At 43.8% G+C, this 22186-nt stretch overlaps 1 protein-coding gene across 1 annotated transcript in view; it reads right to left on the bottom strand.

Annotated features, from left to right (window-relative positions):
- The window catches only part of Adgrv1 (adhesion G protein-coupled receptor V1), a 535393-nt gene that overhangs the window by 342454 nt on the left and 170753 nt on the right, over positions 1-22186 (bottom strand). Inside the window, exons 64-73 of the mRNA XM_052159654.1 lie at positions 19375-19495; positions 18123-18261; positions 16837-17022; positions 16307-16539; positions 14599-14747; positions 12836-13031; positions 12264-12483; positions 10296-10532; positions 8443-8592; positions 6293-6766 (exon numbers count right to left, since the gene is read on the bottom strand). Coding sequence (XP_052015614.1) covers positions 6293-6766; positions 8443-8592; positions 10296-10532; positions 12264-12483; positions 12836-13031; positions 14599-14747; positions 16307-16539; positions 16837-17022; positions 18123-18261; positions 19375-19495 — 2105 coding nt within the window. The remainder of the gene's footprint in view (positions 1-6292; positions 6767-8442; positions 8593-10295; positions 10533-12263; positions 12484-12835; positions 13032-14598; positions 14748-16306; positions 16540-16836; positions 17023-18122; positions 18262-19374; positions 19496-22186) is intronic.

Raw genomic sequence — 22186 nt, 5'->3', positions numbered from 1 at the left:
AGCCCAGAAGGGAAACGCCAGAGCGGAGTGAAGGTGGTAACCCAGGAAAACCCACTTCCGCCCTCTGCAGTAAGCAGGGACTATGGATTCTAACAACAGCCATGCAGAATGGGCTGTGACATGGCTGCCTCTGTCACTTCAGTACTCTGAGCACGCTTGCTAGATTACTCATGTCAGAGTTTAGCAAAGTGTGAAATTGTGAACTTACAAATTGCTATCACCCTAGAATTATCGGAAACTCACAGTGTATCTTCTCGTTGACAAATATGGCTTTGATAACGGTTGACCCCTAACTCGGTTCCAAACAAAGAAGATTCCTTTAAAAAGCGTGCATGTCCGTGGAGTCCAAAGCAATGGCGTCTGTTTGTGAAACATGTCCTTTGGCTCCAATGAACGTCAGTCAGCTCACTCTCGTCCGTGAACACACGAAGTGTGCACACAGTTGTTGCAATCGTGTGACATGAGCCAAGAACAGGTGTCATTCTCTCAAGATGACACTCTCTGAACAGAACTTTTAGGTCAATGCTAAGCAAGCAAATCATAGCACTGTAAGTCCCTCAAATGCACCTGCCTGTTCCCAGATGGCCATCGCTCACAGGCCAGCTAACGGCTGCATAGCTAATGATTTAGTGTGCACACAGGCCCCCAGAGGCAGTTGACATTAAAACTGAACAAGAATCATGTTAGAATATATATATAATATATATATAATATATATATATAATATATATAATATATATAATATATATATATATATAATTATGTACATATATAATAACCTTCAGTGAGTTTTTCTATATGTATAAACATAATTTATGAGTAGGCTGAAGAGATGGCTCTGAAATAAGAGCACTAACTACTCTTCTGAAGGACCCAGGTTCAATTCCCAGCATCCATGTAGCAGCTCACAACTGCCTGTAACTGCCGTCCCGGGTGTCTGATAACCTCATCTGGTCTTTCTGCCGCCCAGAGTGTCTGATAACCTCATCTGGTCTTTGGGCACCAGTATAACATGTGGTTCACAGACACACCTGTAGATAAAACACTCAGATGCATAAAAACAAATAAATAAATAATTCAAAACAAAATAACTATGATCCCAGTGTACCCACGCACATCTACGACAGTGCATATCCATGTGTGTTTGTAATTGGCTGTTACCAGATGGTTTCTTATCTCAGGTGTCTTAAGTATGACAAACAACATGGCCAAAAGCAACATGGGGTGGAAAGAAAGGGCTTAATTCAGCTCACAGTTCTCAGGGCAGGGCAGGAACTCCAGTCAGCAAGCAGCAGGCAGGCCACGGAGGAGCGCCGCTTACTGGCTTGCTCTCAGGGCTGGCTTAGCCTGTTTCCTTACACAACAGCCCAGGGACAGAACTGTCCACAGTGAGTTGAGCTTTCCTTTATAAATCACCAATCAAAACAAACAAAAAAGCAAAACCAAAAGGCAAAAAACTGAAACAAACAGACTTGCCTATAGGCTAATCTTGCAGTGAAACGTGTCTCAAGTGAAGTCCCTCTTCCCAAATGACTCAGGCTTGTGTCAAGTGCACAAACAAGGAGCAGGAAGAGGAACTTCTTTTGCACACAGCAGTAAGCACATAGCAGTAGTGACCAAGTCCCATTCACCTGTCACTACTAAGTTTCTTAGAAGAGCTGGTGTGGCCTACATGCTTAACAACTGACTCACGCAGAGGAGTCCATCTGCTTCTGTACTCCGGCTTGTGCTCCTCTCAAACCAGACCAGGTCCTCCTCGTGTGTGCCCGTGATCTCACTGTCAGTCTGCCCATGACGTTACTACACACTTGTAGTAACAGCCCACCAGCCGACGCAAGGTCCTGGCATTAGACCCACATTAAAGATGCTTTTAGCTTTTAGAGGCTGGTGGAACCTTCCCCTGTTCACAGACCTCACAAGCGGTGGAACGTTTAAGTGTCTTTGCTGATTCTCTGGAGCTAATCTAAGTTCCCACTTTCACCCAGCAACACAGAGCAGGGAAGGTTACGGAAATTCTTGTAATGAAAACCTCAAATTTTAAAGCAATGAATTTATTATGTGCACTGAAGGTGAATGGGGGGAGGTGGTCATTGGAAGAAGACCTGTGTTTGGTTCATGTGTGTGTAAACCTTGGTTCCAAACAGTCACCTGCATGAAAAACCCGATGACTTAGGTGTGACCATATGCTGCATACCTCGGGACACGTGTGAGTGGAAACACACGGGAGTTCAACTATGGTAATTAAAAGAACAAGCACAAGGCACAGCACTGCATTTCCAGGTGGCTTTTGTGTCACCTGTGGAATGCATATGACAATGGAGATTTCCACAAAATCTGAAATACGCTAATGAAGCTGTAATCACATGCAGAAAATAAAACCTTCACACATACACCTGCTGGTAAGACTCCTCTAGTCTTTACTAAAAATTAGGAGGCTAATTATAATATCTTCAAAGATATTAAGAAACACAAGGATAATAATCCAAATGTGGTCTTAAAAAAACCAACTATTACACACTATACCATTAAGGTTTCTATGTGACATTTAAAAAGGATGACCACTGACTTCCAGACTGCTCTATGGCCACCTGGTGTCTAGGAAGGCCAGGCTCACCTGTTCCTGTAGTGTGTATTATGGAGGTCTTTTCCTACACACAGCCTGAGAGCAGTTCTGTGCTATCAATGCTAGGTGATAAAAATAACAGATAGGTCTACACTTCTCTGTGGCAAATCCTAGAAGCCAGTGACCCCATACCACACAATTATATAAATTCACTGAAAAGTTAAGGCAATGGCATTTAGTGTGCACCAGCAGATTATGATGACTATGATTACAGTCAGAAAGTGATGGCATGAATATATGGAATAGACATTTTATATTCGTAATTATTGACTAATGATTTGAGAATTTCATGTGTGCACATAATGTGTTTTGATCACATCCACCATTTTCCGTTATCCTGTTTCCCTCCCCAACTCACGTACTCTTTCTTAAGTCTCTGAGTCCAATGGGTGTTACCTGTATGTGCATGGTGGAGCACAGGCAGCCGATCAAGAGTGCAGCCTGCATGCGCATGGAGGAGCACCATGCACTGGGGCACGGACAGCCTAGCAGAGGTCACAACTCTGCAGTCTAGCAGAGGTCACAACTCTGCAGCCTAGCAGAGGTCACAACTCTGATGAAAACTGACTTTTCCTCTTCCAGTAACCATCAGTTGTCAATAACTCCTTGGCTAGTGGTGGGCTGGCTAGATCTTGTTCAGGTCTTGAGCTTGCAATCAGAGTTGCTGTGAGTTCGTGTGTGGAACGGCTTTGTCATGTCCAGGAAACATTGTTCCACTGCCGTCCTCCACTCCCTCTGCCTCCTATCATCATTGCACCTCTTCTTCTGCAATGACCCCTGAGCCCTACAGGAAGGGAATCTCATAGAGATGGGTGCTCAGTTTCCTCTGAGACTGAACCATCCCCTCCTACAGGGAAACTCCTTAAGAAGGAAGGCAAACAACAAATTAGCTTCAGGAAGTCCCTGAAACTAAGCAGTTTCAGTAGGTACCTTCTTCACAAAAGTAGACAAGGCAAGCTGCAGAGAAGTCTGCGACCGGAGCAGCTGCCTGGAAGAAGCTGAGTTGCCTACACGAGGTGTAAACCGATAGAGTCACTCAGAAAGGCCTCTCTCACACCCGCTGAGCTGCTTGAAGGCGCTGTGTGACGCTGCAAGTCCCCAGGTTTTGTGCGCTTGTGGCCCACGCTGGGGAGGGCTTTGGTGATGCAAAGTCATTTGTTATTCCTACTTCTGTGAGTAACCCCTCACCTGTTAACTAATGGACATATTTCCATATCTCTCATTTTCCCATATTTCCATTATATCTTCCAGTGCAGATGTTTTTTAGGCATGGAGCATAGATTCTAGAAACTGACAAATTAGTCATACTTAAGCCAGTTTTCCCCAGGTCTGCAAAAATGTCAGAACTGTAATAGCAATGCCTTGGGAGAAGTCACAGTTTCCCTATTCAGTAAGAATCAACAAAACTAAAGACCTCCGTGTCCAAGAGATTAAAAATCTCATGAGAAGTACGCACTCTTGGAATAGGCATGCTGTATCTCATTTAAATGGGCCTTGCTGGCACTGATCATAAGCAGATAGCATGGACAGAAATTCACACAGAGAGCAGGAACAGAAACTCTCTGCATTTCCCCATTGGTGTCTTAAGGTCTGGCTCAAAGCTGCCATTTTCAAAAACATAAAAGATCAGATTGCATCAATTAAAATGTAGCTCTATGTTCAATTAAAGCTTTCCTAATTACACCAGTTCTTGCTTGACCCATGGCAAGATCTGCAATGGAAGACAGTTCAGGTTATCTTCAGTTTCTTCAGTACGGCTCCAACCTCCCCAATGCTGGACATGTCCGTCCTCACTCTGGGCAGTTTTCCAATAAGGCTCTTTACTGACATGACATGCTGGCCTCTCTATTCTAGTCCTGGCTTAGCTAGCACGGGCAGACCAGCATGACTAACAAAAAACATCACTCAGGGGCTGGTGAGATGGCTCAGTGGTTAAGAGCACTGACTGCTCTTCCAGAGGTCCTGAGTTCAAATCTCAGCAACCACATGGTGGCTCACAACCATCTGCAACAAGATCCGACGCCCTCTTCTGGTGTGCCTAAACAGCTACATTGTACTTACATATAATAATAAATAAATCTTAAAAAAAAAAAAATCACTCAGGTGCTTTACAGGCAGGCAACTGATGTAGGTGTTTCCCAGGAGGCTCAGAACTGATGTGGTTCCTCCCCAGGGGCTTCAGAACTGATGTGAGTGCTCCCCAGGGGCTTCAGAACTGATGTGAGTACTCCCCAGGGGCTTCAGAACTGATGTGGGTGCTCCCCAGGGGCTTCAGAACTCTGTTTGTCATTCTTCCTCTGTGACAGTACCCTCCACCATGACCTTGAGATGCCCATCTAGTTTCTCAATGCAAGCTTTAGATTTTGCTCATGGTTCTCATCTAAGTACTTTCTGGGCAGATTTCTTAGCCATAAAACACAAATACCATGAAGTGCATGTGAATAAACTGAGTGAGAATCTCTCATTATGACAGAGTGTAGCATGCATACTGTCCTTGCGAAGACTCACAAGGTTGCTCGAGTCACTTCTGGTGGATTTAGACTACGGCAGTCCTGCAGTTTGAAGTCTAGCCTTGTGTGTGTGGCGGGGGTGCATGTCTCACAGGAAATCTCTGCACTGTTTTTTTTAAATATTACTTTATTTTCAGCCGGGACATTTCTACGTAGTCTTAGCTAGTCTGGAACTCACTGCGTAGATCACACTGGCTTCAAACTAGCAGAGATCTACATGCTTTTGCCTCCCGAGGACTTCACTATGTTTCTTTCTTTACATGGGCATGGGGAGCGTATGCTGCCCCTGCTCCAGTGTGAAGGGCAAAAGACAGAGAGTGAAGGTTGGTTCTCCCCTTCCACAATACATGTCACTGGAATTAACTCAGACCATCTTGGTGACAAGTGTCCATATTCTGTAAACCATCTTAGCCATCCCCAGACTGCGTTCTTATCATAGTTACACCAATGTCAGCAGCACAGTTGGCTATGTTCCTCCTCCTCCCCATCTCAGTACAGAAGCAACATTACCAGGCTGGGCCTGCAGATGTCCAAATCCCAGGGATCATGCATCAGTGCTCAATACACTGACCATTGATCTTTGTAGGTACTAAATGAGCACCTACCAGAATCTGGGTGTGATGGTTTATACATGCTTGCCCTGGGAATTGGCACGATTAAAAGGTGTGGTCCTGTTGGAGTAGGTGTGCCACTGTGGGTGTGGGCTTTAAGAGCCTTATCCTAGCTGCCTGGAAGCCAGTCTTCTGCTAGCAGCCTTCAGATGAAGATGTAGCACTCTCAGCTCCTCCTGCACCCTGCCTGCCTGGGCACTGCTATGCTCCCACCTTGATGATAATGGACTGAACCTCTAAACCTATAAGCCAGCCCCAGTTAAATGCTGTCCTTTATAAGACTTGCTTTGGTCATGGTATCTGTTCACAGCAGTAAAACCCTAACTAAGACACTGGGTGAAGTTCTATTATTTCCAAATAGAAACCTGGTTATCCCTTGCTCCAGACTCACCAACATATTATCCAATAATTACATGCATTTTGTAAATTTGTCTAATAGGTTACCTTTAAATATCAAAATACACCTTTCAGCATCTGATTGGGAGGTACACAAGGGCTCTCCCCAAGGACCTCTGCTAGAATTTTCAGGAACTTGAATTGCTACAAACCTGGTTCTTCAAGGGCACCAAGCCTACTTTATATCTGGCACCATGGTTGACCACCAGCTGCCTCTCTTCATTCTCAGCAACCACTGGCTCTTCTTCATTATCGGACAGTATTTGAACTCTGACCGCCACAGCACCCAGCACTCCAGCAAGCCGGGTGATGTTAATCTGGATGGATCGAACAAGGTTTTGCCCAATCAGTATTGACTGCCGATCTGAATACAGGGCAAATATGCCATGTGGGTCATCATTGGCAGACACGGAGAACCTCGCCGTGCATTTTCCCAGGTCCAGTTCTGCACCTCCATCTACAGAAACAAGCTGCACAGCATATTCTTCCTCTATCTCAGGGACGTCATCCGGCAGCAAATGGACATCAAAACTTGCTTCACTCTCTCCATCAGCAATGGTGAACAGTCCTCGGGTGGAAAGAAAGTCTCCCGTGATGTCAAACTCACTGCTTAGCTCCCAGTGTACCTGCGAGGAACAGAGAAAAATGTCACACTCACTGCTTAGCTCCCAGGGCACCTGGGAGGAATGGACAAGAGCAGCAGTTATGTGACTCAGTGTGTACAAAGAGAAACCTCCCCACTCTTCTTCTGGGACATGCAAAAGAAAAATGTAGGTTAGGTGTTTTTACATTCAGACACACTTAGAAGTATATGCTAGTTTGGAGTCAGTGACTCCTTTCTTATACAATCTGAAGGACAGGGTGCCTTTTAATCTCATTATTTACCTTCTTCTGAAATAAAGAGCATGATTTGAAAGAATAGAGAATCAAGTAAACTCTAATATGTCAGTTCCACACATAGATCAATTTGTGACCCATACACAGTATTTCAAAAGCATGTATATGGTACAGCCCCACGCACTCCCATGTATCCACCCAGAGAACTCCACACCGCACTGTACAGATAACTGCATACCCACATTTACTGTTGCTTCATTCACTGTAGCAAAGAATTAGAACCAACCAAGTTGTCCTTAATAGAAGAGTGGGTAATGAGATTTACAAGTACATTCGAATATAATAATATTACTATACTCTAAGGAAAATGAAGTTAAAACTTTTGCAGGAAAGTTAGGTGAACTTAGGATATGCAACAGCAATTGAAGTCACACACCTCAGGAAGAAAAAAAACATGTTTTCTCTCATATATGGAACCTAGGCAATAATATATGCATAGATGTAAACAAATATGTACGTGCCTACAGTATAACATGAAGAAAACAAGAAATGCTGAGGATTAGGGGGTGAGGAGGGAGAAAACGCAGGCCACGGTCACTGACTGTGAACGAAGACAGGAAGTGAATCGCTCTTCCGGTTCTGATTGGGCTGTGGGTTCTTGTTGTTGTTGTTTGCTTGGGTGGTGGGCAAGTCACAAAATATATTTGACACTGAAAGTGTACTATTTACAGAGATGTTCCACAGCTTCTATCAGGTTAATTTTGGTGCAGGGTTTTTTTATTTACATGAAAGTTTAACATTAAAGTTTCTAAAAACCTTTCAAAGTAAGGATATAACTCAGTAATTATTTTTGTTGTTTATTTGAATGAAAATATTATCTGTAAAATACAAATAATTCCTCGTGAAACAAATGCCGCAACTTTCAAATGAAAAAATAATACTAGTTAATCTTCAATTCAGAGAAGAGATGAAGGGTTTAGGGGAATTTCACAGGCAGAGAAAAATGTTGTTTGAACAAACATGAACTTATTCTCTTAGCCAATGCACCAGAACTCCCAAGAGCACCTTAAGCAAGTTATACCAACAAGCTCAGGCTGTGCTTTTTAGAAAGCTGTTGCTTACACAGAAACATTCTATGAGAAATAAGGCCATGGAAAATATAATACGTGACTTACAAATGTCACCAAGGGTTTCAGCAGGGAGGTTTCCTGTTAGAGCCAATAAGAAAATATGACGCATCACAGCCCTCGCGGTGATGAAGATGCAGTGGTAGAGTTGCCCACTGTACCAACTGCACCTAAGAGCACATCAGGGTTCTCGTAACATAACACAAGGGCACACAAACATCTTATTTTCGCTACAAACACTAACAACTTCAACTCAGCAAAATCTTTAACTAGAACAATTAAATTGTGTGATATATGCAAACTGATACTCCTTCAGGAAAATCAAATCAACGCCATACCGTAATCTCTCCAGAGGTGCCTTTGGACCTTGTGACAAGGAAGGATATGAGCATGGGTCCATCTGACGGTGGCGGCTCTGAGAACCTTTTCTTAGTTAAAGACTCAGGAGCAAAATGAATGATTCCATTCGGATCCCCAAACTTCTGTATCTAACAAATATTAACAGGAAGTGAGTAGAATATTGAATAATCCTAGCAAAAAAGTAATGACAGACTAACCTAGGGATAACCAGAAGAAATTCTCCACATAACTAATACTTGGATAAATCTGCCAATCAATCCACTTGAGGGGGAAAACATCTTCCTGCTGTACTGACTGCCGTCTAGCTCAAACTCATTCTTACCCTTCAAGATAGAAGCAACTAGAAAGCTGTAACTTATAGAAGGTGAACGGTTAGTTTGTTTCATGCCTGTGATTTTTAGTCACCCTGTGCTTAAAACATCCAGACAGGTGCTCTGCTCAGATGCTTCCTAGGATACAGGGCAGACAGAGACAAAAGGCCCCGTGCCAACGGTTGTTATGTTTGTGGAGGAGGACCAAACCGAGGGCCCTGTGTGTACGCAGCAAGGGCCCCAGCACTGAACTGGTCCCCAGTCCTGGTACTGTCTAATTTTATGTGGCAAGTATGCAAAGATATGATATTACACTGCCACATGAAAGGGCACCCTATATACATCTGTGAAGGAACTTGTAGATTGACTTTTTGAATCAGTTGTTTCTAAATTAAACCCTCAACAACATCGGCTGATTTCATCCAATCAACTAAGACTAAGGAGTAAAGTAGCTTTGAAAAGAAAGAAGATGCAACTTGGAAGCCATGCTTAGGTTTCCTGTCCCTGCCACACGGAATCCCAAGGACCTGCAGCAACTCTTCCCTGTCTCTGGCCACCTTGTTCTCTCTCTGTCTCTCTGTCTCTCTGTCTCTGTCTCTGTCTCTCTGTCTCTCTCTGTCTCTCTCTGTCTCTTTCTCTGTGTCTCTCTCTGTCTCTGTCTCTCTCCCCCACCCTTCCTTCTTCCTTCCCTCCCTCCCCCCATACATGTTATATATGCACATGTGTGTGTGTGTATGTGTGTGTGTGTGTGCATTTGTGGTTCCCTTTGGTTTTTTTCCTCAGGAAAACACTAACAGATCCAGACCCCCAAAACAACACTATTTTTCAAATTAAAATATATCATTTCTCTTCACTGTTTTTAGAAACCACCCTGTCTCTGCAGGACTGAGCACCTCATAAGATAAGAAAGACTCAAAACTCGGGCCCTACCTGGCCCCATATCTCCGAGCCAAGTAAACAAGACCCTCAGTCGCACTCATAAGAAGCTAACTTTTTAAAAAAATGATGACAAACTTCTGCATTTAACATGACATAAAAAAATACCCCTTCTCTAGAAATGTCAAATGTTCTCCACATATTTTCTCTAAGATTATAAAATAAGTACTTTAACATTCTATTAAGATTTTAATGAGAATTATTAATATTAAGGCTGCTATGTAATTAATATAAAAATGAGAAAGTTTGATTCATAGGTATTGTTAAAACTTCACGCTATTGTTTTTTTTGAGACAGGGTCTCCAGCACAGCAGCTTGTCTCAACACTATATGTAGGAGAGGCGAACCCTGAATTTCTGACCCTCCTGCCCCTCCTCCTCTGCGGGGTGAATACTGCACACAGTGTTGTTTGGGGACTCTGGGTTGCACGTGTGCTAGGCCAGCAGTGCACCGGCTGAACCAGCCCAAGCCCCTCTTAGCTGCTAGCACTTCCTACTCAGCGTTGGAATGCCTCAAGCAAGAGAGATAACTTTCTGATCGAGCCGTTAAATCTGAAATTTCGCAGCGAGCGTGTTCAGACTTACTGTTAGTGTGACAGCTGTAGCTCTGGGGTCTAACTTAGCTCCTTGCGACGACTTAAGCTGAACGATGAACGTCTCCTCAGCTTCAGCTTCTTCGTGAGGACAGACTCTGAGGATGATGCTTCTCACACCCCCTTCTCCGTCTCCAAAGGAGAGCGTCCCACTCACGGGCTCTGCAAAGTCTCCGTTATGTGGTGGCAGCGGGTCCTCAGAACTGGGCCCCAGCACCTCCCAGCCCACCTGCACGGCACATCAGATGTGAGCAGGGATCAGTCTCAGGTGAAGGATGTTTGCAGTGCATGCACTATTAAAGTGCAGAAACATAGAACACAAAACTATTCCTGGCTTACCTATGCCGAAAATAATAGTAATAAAATGATGAAAAATAGTACCTAGTCATTTGTAATCGTCACAGGACAAGAAAATTGTATTTAAATATTCATATCTTACAGACATTGATAAAGTTTATGAGTTCAACATTATCCAGCCGTGTGCTTGGATTGCGGCAGTCAGAGCATGGAAACACGCAAACTGGAAATTCTGTGGTATGCTTTTTGTTCTAAATATACTTATATTCCCACTGTAAAAATGAGTGCAAATGCTCGTACATTTGATCAGAAGCTAATGTTTGGATTATAGCGGGCAGAGCTTTAGGTTTCTATAGTTCTCGTGTGTACAGCTTTCATATCGCGTGGAGGGGGAAAGCTGTCCCTCCTGCAGTGGTATGTTCTTATCAGCTACGGCTCTCCCCCTCGGCAGGCCTCTTCCTCCTGTCTCCAGGCTTCTTCCCCCTCCTTCCACCCCAGCCCACTTCCCTCAGATCCTCTAAGGCGGGATCCCAAGCCTCAGCTCCGGACTCGTCACATCTCCAGCCGTACCTACACTCTCACGGCTCCAATGGCTTCCTACACACAGGCACCTGCTCACCTGACAACAAAGCGACACTCAGCCCAGGTGAGCCCGCCGTGAGTTTGTCTAGCAGGACATCAGATTAACAGGTACAAAACATTAACTATTTGCCCCAGCTATGAAATTCATAAGGCTGGCACCGCATTCCAGCAGTTTCTATGAGTCACCCACAATTTTTCTCTTCTTCAGCCTCCATCTCTTTTCATTCATTCATTCATTCATTCATTCACTCATTCTATGTGTGCTTTGCTGCAAGTACACCCACATACTAGAAAAGGGCATAAGCTGTCAGAAGAGGTCATGGCTCCTGGGAACTGAACTCAGGACCTCGAGAAGAGCAGGCAGTGCTCTTAACCGCTGAGCCTGCCGTTTCTCCAGCTTCTCCCTCCATCCGTCACCCAACCAGCCGTCCACATCTTGTCCTCTCTGCTCCCACTCACAACAGAGGGAGGGCCCGCAGCCTCGAGCATCCTTCCTGCTGAGCACTCCTCCACTGCCTCTTGACAACCCGTCTTTCCCAGGACAGGTGTGGGTGAGCTACACATGTGAACACAGGGTGACAGACTGTCCGGCTGAGTCTCCCTCGACGCCTTGGAACTTATAGTAACATCTAAAACTGGTCCTGCGTCAGTCCTGGGTCCTGTGTGATCAATGCCCTGCGACTGCAGGCTCTCTGGTCCTCTCGTGTCAATTTTAAGTCCCCAACTATATAGACTTCTACACAGGTCAGGCTTATGTCTCTGCTGGATCCATTGTTCCTTTCTCCCAAGTCATCTTGACATTCAGCAACCCAGGTAACCCATGCTGTGCATCCCAAAGTTGCAAGCAGAGTTTATAGAACTCATGCCTTTTTGGAAAAAAGAAACTGGTTTACTACTCTTCAAGTATATTCTGCTCACATCAGTTTCAAATATGCTCACCGAGTTCAGAAGCCACTTAACACTTGCAAAGCAGGTAAAAGTAAATACAATAATCAAACAAACAACCTGGGGAGTAAGAAAGTCCAACATCATATACAATACTTCAACATTTCTTTTACCATCACAGAAATAATAACTCTACCTGAATCTCTCCCAAAAGCCCTCCAGTCCGCTCCAGCACCAAGTGTAAAGCCATTGTATAGTTGGGGTTAGGAACAGAAATTTCGCTTTGGTTGAGAAATCTTAGGATGCTAAAGGGAGAATCCCTTTTGGCAATGGTGATTTTGCTCACTAGGTGGCGCCCAAGGATCGCTCCTCCCGTAGCTCCAACGAGCAGAATTTCAAACTGCTTCTCAAATTCACTGCATGGCAAGAAGGAACAATCTGTGAGTCTAAACATATTAAAATGCTTGTAAAACCCAAATAGCTAGTCATTTTCCAAATTGGCCATACATATGCAAGGCGCAGCAGGCACACACCAGGAAGGGGTGGGCAGTGAAAGGCAGGCTCAGCACGAAGCTCCCACACCCCAGTTCTTAACTGCAGACGGCAGACTGGAGAGAGCTGTCATATCCTGACCACTGAGGCATACAGTACAGTGCCACTCCTTTCCTAGTACTCCCCAGTCTCTCTCAAGTGCTGCGGCTCTGCTGGAAAACACATCTCAGTGTAAGTAGGGCCAAAGCACCAGTGCTTCGTGTGTGTAGGACTAACCTTCCATCGTCGCCGAGGATGGAGACATTTATAAAGCTTAGGTTCTGCCCGTGCTGAAAGGGGACTGAGGTACCATGCAGTGCAAAGCCTCCTGGAACTGCCGACAAGCCCCGGGCGCTGCAATCAGCGGACACGTGGCCATACGTTCCACGAAGCCTCAGGACAGGGAGCGCGATCACGCCAGCGTCTTCCTCCACTGTGACAGGAATGTGAGGTCAGGGGAGTTTAGGAAAAGCACATGACTGTCACACAGTTGAGCCAGACTAGACTAAGGATTCCAGACAAGGGTCCAGTGCACTCTCTTCTGTTTCTCTTTCTCTTTTTAAAGATTTATTTATTTATTTTATGTAAGTACACTGTGGCTGTCTTCAGACACACCAGAAGAGGGCATCAGATCTCATTACAGATAGCTGTGAGCCACCATGTGGTTGCTGGGAATTGAACTCAGGACCTCTGGCAGAGCAGTCAGTGCTCTTAACCGCTGAGCCGTCTCTCCAGCCCCTCTTCTGTTTTTCATAGTTCACTTAGCACCTCTAAAAGAATTAATTAATGTTTTGTGGATCTTACGTCTTTATGAAAAATATAGCTAGCTTACCACATGTTAAAATTTAGAGGAATCAATTCTAAAAAATGAATGCAACCTATGTGAGCATTAGCACAGGCTTTTCTACTCTTCATGATATGCACAAATAAAATAAAAGCATGGGTATAAATTGAAAATACTCTGAACTGCTTTAGACATTTAGCTGAAACACACATAGTATATATAGGGGAGTCTTACTATATTTCTATCACATGATATTTTTCCTTTATATTCTCTGTGTGTGTATGTGTGTGTGCGCACGCGTGCATGTGTGAATGTGTGTGTGTGTATGTGTGTGTGCGTGTGTGTGCGTGCATGTATGAATGTGTGTGTGTGTATGTGTGTGCACATGCATGTGTGAATGTGTGTGTGTGTGTGTATGCATGCTTGTGTACCTGTGTGGAGCGCAGAGGACAGCCCACTGGGGTCATGCCCCTCTCCTCCCAGCTCGTGTCCAGGATTAATTTCAGCTTGCCAGGCAGCAACACATTTGCTCACTGCGCTATCTCCATAGCACTTGGATTAGTAGTTTATATATTAGTTTATATATATATATATGTATATATATATATATATACAGTATGTATATATATAAACACACAGTATATATATATATATATATATATATATATATATATATATATATATATATATATATATATATATATATATATATATAAAATGAGCAAGCCAGTGATCAATGCTCCTCCACGGCCTCCAGGTCGGGGCCTGACTCCACGTTCCTGCCTTCAACTCCACTAACTTCAGGAGGGCAGGCGACACATTCTAAGATGAAATAACCCCTTTCCTCCCCAAGGTTCTGCTGGCCATGATGTTTGATCTCTGAACTGGAAATCTCACTAAGGCAGCACCAAACAGCAAATACTTTTAACTACTGAGCTATTTCGCCAGCCCCTCACCAATGCTTTAAACAGACATATTTTAATAATCCTCAAAGTTTAAACATCATTTTTTATAAGCCAAGTAACAATTTGGCTTTGCAAAATACAGAGCGGTTCAGGGCTACCTAAAGTAACTGAGACTATATTTTTTAAAGGTAAACATACAAATGCAGAGGAATTGTTTTGTCATCAAACCAAAACAATTTGCATATAAGAATCCTGGTTCCTTTGCAATTGAGAAAATGTTGTGATAGCTAGAAGAAGCCAACTAAGCTCACCTGAGATGTCAGTGTACTTTGGATCAAATTCAATGATGCCTTCTGCATTATCATTTTTCATTATTATGATTTGAACAATGGAGATGTTCCCAATTTCAGGAGGTTGATCTATCTGAAGTCCATTCTCTTGGATGGAAAAATCATACCCTCTTGCAAAGGAAACAAAGATTAAAATACAACAAAACAAAATAACAGAATATACATGTGTGCCATTAACATAAAGCTCTTTTCAGCTCCTGTATCTTAGTTCTACTGTGCTGACTGCTGTGCATCTGCTCAGTGAGGCCACAACCTCGGGCATGCTTGAAGAATGCAGGAGCTCGAGCCCGGAATTGTCTTAAACATCCATAATACCAAGGCTGTCTTGTGTGAAGTGATGTTCAAAAAAATAATAATACTTGCTCCCAAGTATTGGTGCTTATATAAAACAAAAACTAGTAAAAATTGCAAGTTTGGACAAAATACAAATAATAAGAGTTTAAGGAAATGTAAGTGAACCATCATAAATAGTGAGTTTACTTGTATAACAACATATTTCTGCAAAAGACCTTTTCGGATTGCTATTCCCAACAAACAAGCTATGACTGCCACACCTTAGGAGCATTTCAGTTCCTAAAGTAAAAGAATTTTCAAAAGCCACAAAACAATCCAATCCTTCCTTCACTTCCCACATTTTTTGCACTCAGTGTTCATGAGCTGCCCTGTCCTGAAAGGGTGAGAAATGCTAAATAAGACTGCTCATGAGGTGAGCCTGGAAAGACCAAGGGGCAGCATCCCGAACACTCCAGGAGGAGCAGCCGCCCTATCAGCATCCCGAGAACACTGCAGGAGGAGAGGCCGCCCTATCAGCATCCCGAGAACACTGCAGGAGGAGAGGCCGCCCTATCAGCATCCCGAGAACACTGCAGGAGGAGTGGCCGCCTTATCAGCATCCCGAGAACACTGCAGGAGGAGAGGCCGCCCTATCAGCATCCCGAGAACACTGCAGGAGGAGAGGCCGCCCTATCAGCATCCCGAAAATAGCTGGTCACTCAAGGCCTACCAAAGCAGCAGGTCTCTAACCAGGAGGCAAAACAGCAAACACTGAATTCAATTGCTCCCTTTTTGTATCAAAGGAAGCATGGTCATTACCTGCAAGCAAAAAGTATTAGCCAGAAATCATGTAGAAATTTATCTTTGGAAGAACAGCCAAGAAGGCAAAAATCTCCAAGTCCTGACTAATCAAAACCACAAGCTGTTGTCACCTGTGGGGAACCACTTTCTCCAATCCAATGAGGAAGTCTGATTCTTCACTGACAGCATGGTACACCAGTTTGGTTAACTACTATTCAAATTGTTCTCCAGTTTGAGACTGCTACTGGGCAAGGATCTATCTCATTTACCCACAGAGAAGACAGCACAGCCTTCAGGATGCCAAGGAGAGCTGCCCCCCATCCTACTCTTGATGGGTGCAGAAATGGGGTAAGCAATTCTCGCCACACCAGCCTACAACTGCTCTCTCAGTCAGGCTAATTCCACAGGATGGTGAGACAGCATATCGCCATCAATGCTCTGGCTTTGCTGGGTGACTCCACAGAACAGGACCAAGTTCTCTCAGCAGAGAAGTAGGGGGAGGAATAAAGTTTAGACAATTATGCAAGCCGTTGTCTGTCTTAACTTCTGAGTTCAGTCCTGGCCTGAGGTCTCCCCTTCCTTTCTTGATCTTTACCTTCCCTGGAGCTCCACTCTTGTAATGGCGAGAACGAATTCCTCGGGGCCTTCAGGAAGGCTGTCATCAAGGATTTCAATGTGCAGACTTTTCCTCCTCTCTCTGGCGTCAAAGAGCAGCTCCCCTGCGGCGGGAACGAAGTCCCAGCCCGCCTCCGCGGTCCTACCACTTGTCTCATACGAGACCCGTGCGCGACCACAGGAGCCGCCAGAGCGGACAACTGTGATGTTAACCTAGGAGAAAATGCTAACCTATTTAACATGCACCTTCAATCCACTGCACAAGTCATCTCTAATTATTCTATTTACTGGGATTATGTGGGAATTAAATTCTATAAAATCACAGCAATTGCATTATAATAACAATACAAGGAAAAATTAATCCAGTGGTGTGTGGGGGTGTAAGCTTTGGAAAAGGAACAACAACAAAAACCAAACAAACGAAGCGCATTTTAAGGACTGCTCCCCATACTGGCAACAGCAGGCAGAGCTTCAGCACCGCTCCATACCCTCTGCGCACCCGCTCCATACCCTCTGCGCCGCCTCTGAAACGCGAAGCTGCTCCTGTGAAAACGAGAACTGGCCATAGGGAGTGTCACTGGCCGCCATGGTGATGCGGGCGGTGGCGCTGGCTTCATTCAGCGTCCCACCGTCACTGATTCCAGTGAGCTGAAACTCATAGTAATATCTCTCCTCTGGGATATCATCATTCAAAGCCTGGAGAAGATTAAATAAAAAGACATTCTGTCCTATCCGTAGAAACAGCCATAGATTCTGTAAACTCCCTCCAGTTACACAAACACACACATGTGCACACACATAAACATATGAACACACACATATGCACACACACACAGACATATGAACACACACATGTGCACGCACACATGCACACTTATACCCACATATGTGCACACATATATATGCACACATACACACACACATACACATGCACACACACACAAGGGCTAACAGAGAGCAGCCACACTGGTACCTGAATTACTACTGTGTTCACAACACACACACACACGCACACGCATACACATACACATACACACACACACACACACACACACACACACACACACACGGGCTAACAGAAGGCAGCCACACTGGTACCTGAATTACTACTGTGTTCACACACACATGCACACACGTGCACACACACACACACACACACACACGGGCTAACAGAAGGCAGTCACACTGGTACCTGAATTACTACTGTACACACACACACACACACACACACACACACACACACGGGCTAACAGAAGGCAGTCACACTGGTACCTGAATTACTACTGTGTTCACACACACACACACACACATGGGTTAACAGAAGGCAGCCACACTGGTACCTGAATTACTACTGTGTTCACACACACACACACACACACACACACACACACATGGGTTAACAGAAGGCAGCCACACTGGTACCTGAATTACTACTGTGTTCACACACACATGCACACACGCACGCACACATACACACACACACACACACACACACACACACACACACGGGCTAACAGAAGGCAGCCACACTGGTACCTGAATTACTACTGTGTTCACACACACACACACACATGCACACACACGCACACACACACACGGGCTAACAGAAAGCAGTCACACTGGTACCTGAATTACTACTGTACACACACACACACACACACACACACACACACACACACGGGCTAACAGAAGGCAGCCACACTGGTACCTGAATTACTACTGTGTTCACACACACACACACATGCACACACACGCACACACACACACGGGCTAACAGAAAGCAGTCACACTGGTACCTGAATTACTACTGTGGCAGCAGGCTGTCCATCCAGCATTGTCAGTTGTCCTGATGTCTCAACAAACTCACCCCTGGAAGGAGGCACTATCTCCCAGTCTACTGTGATCTCGCCTGAAACCCCTGGGCCACGAACAAGGCTACAACAGTACAAGGACATGTATATAGTATATTTTTAATTATCATCCTTCCTAATAATTTTCTGTGCCTTTCAGCCAATTTTCACTTATTTCAAGAATACTATGACTTTAAATAAGTCAGGCAAAAGTCCAAAAGATATTCGTATCAGAATTCCTAAGCTAAAAGGGAACACTAAGCCTGGAGGAGTTTTTAGGAATAAAAAATCAAGATTTACAGATTTTATTTAGCATTTACATACAATATGAGTAACCTAACACATCCTCTAAAGAGCAGAGACACCATGCTCCACACATAAACAGTCTCGGGGAAAAGGAGGACCAGAGACCCAATGCAGGAGGCCGCTGCACAGACCGCAGACCTCTCAAGTCAAACCCAGCGACATCTCAGGTGGCTGCTGCTTCATTTGCCATTAGAAAATGTGGAGAGCAAAACCAGAACAGGGAAGTGGGAAGGGGTGGGTGGGAGGACAGAGGGAGAGAAGGGGGCTTATGGGACTTTCTGGGAGTGGGGAGGGCTATCGAATAAAAAAAAAAGAAAGAAAGAAAATGTGGAGAGACAAACTTGCCCACAATCCTACAGATTTAGTCACGTGGCAGGATCTGCCTGGAGAACCCACAGAATCAAGGCTATAGAGAAACACTCCTTGTGTGTGCAATGACAGGCCGGGGCTGTCTGGTTTGCTCTCATGGACTTTGGAGCCCATCCCAGGAACGCATCCCTGAGTGAACAGGACTGCTTGTGATCAGACGTCAAGACAGCTCAGGGAACAGCTCTTAGTTTCTACCTTAAGTCTGTTCTGTTCTCCACACAATGCTTACCAATTCGTACATTGATACTGTATACTACGCATGCTTGAGAATGACATTGTAGGCCAGTGGGTCTCAACCTTCCTACAGCCGCAGACATGTAATACAGTCGCTCATGCTGTGGGTGACCCCCAACCATAACATTATTTGGTTGCTATTTTATAACTGTCGTTTTGCTATTGTTATATATCAAAATGTCAATATCCGAGGCCCGAGACATCTGCTATGTATCCCCCACGGTGGTTCACAACCCACGGTTGAGAGCTGCTGCTCTAGTTTACTTAAATAAAATCACAGACTCCTCACCTGATGTAGGCAGTGCCGTTGTATGTGGCTGAGGGTTCCCCAATAATGATGTGTCTAGACGATGAAGCAATGCCAACTTCCGATATGCTCTTATCTCCGCGAATGATGACGGATGCACTGCCTACATTAAGATAAGACATTATCTACATTTGGAGGCAAACCTGGAGACACACACAATCGCACTGAACAGTTGAATGCAGATGACGGTAAGATGGCAGGTGCCGGTTTCCACCTTACACCAGGAGATCACAGCCCCCGAGGCCCTGGAGCCTTTCCTGTAATCACACCTGCAGAAGAGGGCAGAGAAAGCCCAGCCAGACCCCACTCTCACTGCCTGCCAGGCAAGATGTCCTCTACCACGTGCACAAAGCACCGGACCTCTGCTGGATGTGTGGGTTTGTCCATGGCCTCAGGAGCAAAAGCAAACATTCTTAAGAGCATCTTTTATTCTGCTTTCTTTCTTTCCTTCCTTCCTTTTCTTTCTTTCTTTCTTAATTTATTTATTTATTAATTATCTTATAACTGTTTTTGACCAATAATCATTTAGGCTATCTATGCCAATATTTGTGATTATTACTTATATCTATTGGCAATCGTGTAACATTCTGTTCAATACATGAAATGACTGGATATTTGGTTGGCTTCCAGTGTGGATCAATCTGATGGATGGTATTAGAAACCTCTGTCAGCTCTTCTGGGGAAATATGTGCAGTGCTCCTTTTTTTCCCAATAATTTCTTTATTGACTCACTTTACATCCAGACTGCAACCCCCAGTCCCTCCAGTGCCCCCCCAGTCCCTCCAGTGCCCCCCAGTCCCCACCCACTTCCCCCACCCCAGTTCCCCCTAGTCCCTCTCATATAGCTCTGCCCCTTCTCCTGGGTACCAAACCACTTCAGTCCCAGAGCCTTGTTTAGCATGGAGTTTCAATGTTATAAAAGAATGGTGTCACAATAAGGAATTTTATATTTTAAATATATCTCATCCTTGTTGTTGTTGTTGTTGTTGTTATTTATAGCACGATGAAATCATTTAATACCTGTCTATCCTATGAATATATAAAAATTGGGATATTTATATGAAATATTAAAAGAGACAAGTCATTAATTCTAGACAGAAGCATGTAGACTTAAACTATACTAATCACATTTCATGTGTTAAATTTTAAAATTATGCAACATATGATTAAAACCATATAGAAATTATAAGCAACCAAGCATCACTATCAGCATTTCAAGGTAATAATTATAAATTCATATAAGAACATAAAATTAGATTCTATTGCGTATGGAGCATGGAGACCAATTTTGTAACACAGTGAATGTCTCTGTAATTAAGAATTCTTGGGCTTGGAAAGATGGTCTAGAAGTTAAGAGTGCTTTCAGCTTTTACAAATGACTGAGTTTCCATCACAACATTCTCAACCAGCAGCTCATACATGCTGCAAACTCCAGCTCAAGAGGATCCAAAGCCCTCTTTTGGCTTCCATGGGCACCTTGGCACATGTCTGTACACACACACACACACACACACACAAGCAGATGAACACATACTCATCTGCATACATACACATAAACTAAATTAAATGTTTGAAAAATAATTCTTGGGGCTGAAAGATGGCTCAGAACTTAAGAGCACATGGCATTCTTACAGAGAGCCTGAGTTCAGTTCACAACTCCTATGTAGGGCAGCTCCTTACTCAAGGTAACTGCAGTCCCAGCAAGAGTCAACTCCTCTGGGCTGCAGAGTCACCTGCTCTCACATGCACGTATCCACATCAACACATACATGCACAACTTAATTAAAATTTTTGATTAATTTTAATTAAAAATTAATTATTTTTATTTAAGGTAATGTGTTCTTCTGCTACACCATATTATGATATACAATAGCGCACTACTGTTCATTTAGCTCTCATGTTTTAGTTTATAAGCATGAGTACAATGAAGAGCTTTATTTTAAAACCAAAAAGCTAATCTTTGACCTGTGACCACATAAATCATATTATATCATAAAGATGTAATTTTAATAAATTCATTTATTATTTTATAATACAATGATTATAATTTATAGTAATTTAATTTTATTTTTTATTTTTTATCAGATACATTCTTTATTTACACTTCACATGAATTTCCCCTTTCCTGGTTTCCCCCTTCCCAAAAGTCCCATAAGCCCTCTTCCCCAATCAATCCCCCCTCCTGATTTCCTGTCCTGGTATTCCCCTACACTGCTACAGTGCCTTTCCAGAACCAGGGGCCTCTCCTTCCTTCTTCATTTGATATGTGAATTGTGTCTTGGGTATTCTGAGCTTCTGGGCTAATATCCACTTATCAGTGACTGCATATCGTGTGTGGGGTTTTTTTTGTGATTGGGTTGCCTCACTTAGGATGGCATTTTCCAGTTCCAACCATTTGCCTAGGAATTTCATGAATTCATTGTTTTTAATTGCTGAGTAGTATTCCATTGTGTATATATACCACATTTTCTGTATCCATTCCTCTGTTGAGGGATAGCTGGGTTCTTTCCAGCTTCTGCCTATTATAAATAAGGCTGCTATGAACATAGTGGTGTATGTGTCCTTATTACATGCCGGGGAATCCTTTGGATATATGCCCAGGAGTAGTATAGCAGGGTCCTCTGGAAGTATCATGCCCAGTTTTCTGAGGAACTGACAGACTGATTTCCAGAGTGGTTGTACCAGCTTGCAATTCCACCAGCAGTGAAGGAGTATTCCTCTTTCTCCACATCCTCACCAGCAATACAATACAATAATGATTTATTGTATTATAATTTAAAATTTTAAAACTGCC

Source organism: Apodemus sylvaticus, chromosome 16 (assembly GCF_947179515.1).
Source record: "Apodemus sylvaticus chromosome 16, mApoSyl1.1, whole genome shotgun sequence".
NCBI lineage: Eukaryota > Metazoa > Chordata > Mammalia > Rodentia > Muridae > Apodemus > Apodemus sylvaticus.
This window is presented reverse-complemented; position numbering and strand designations above follow the sequence as displayed.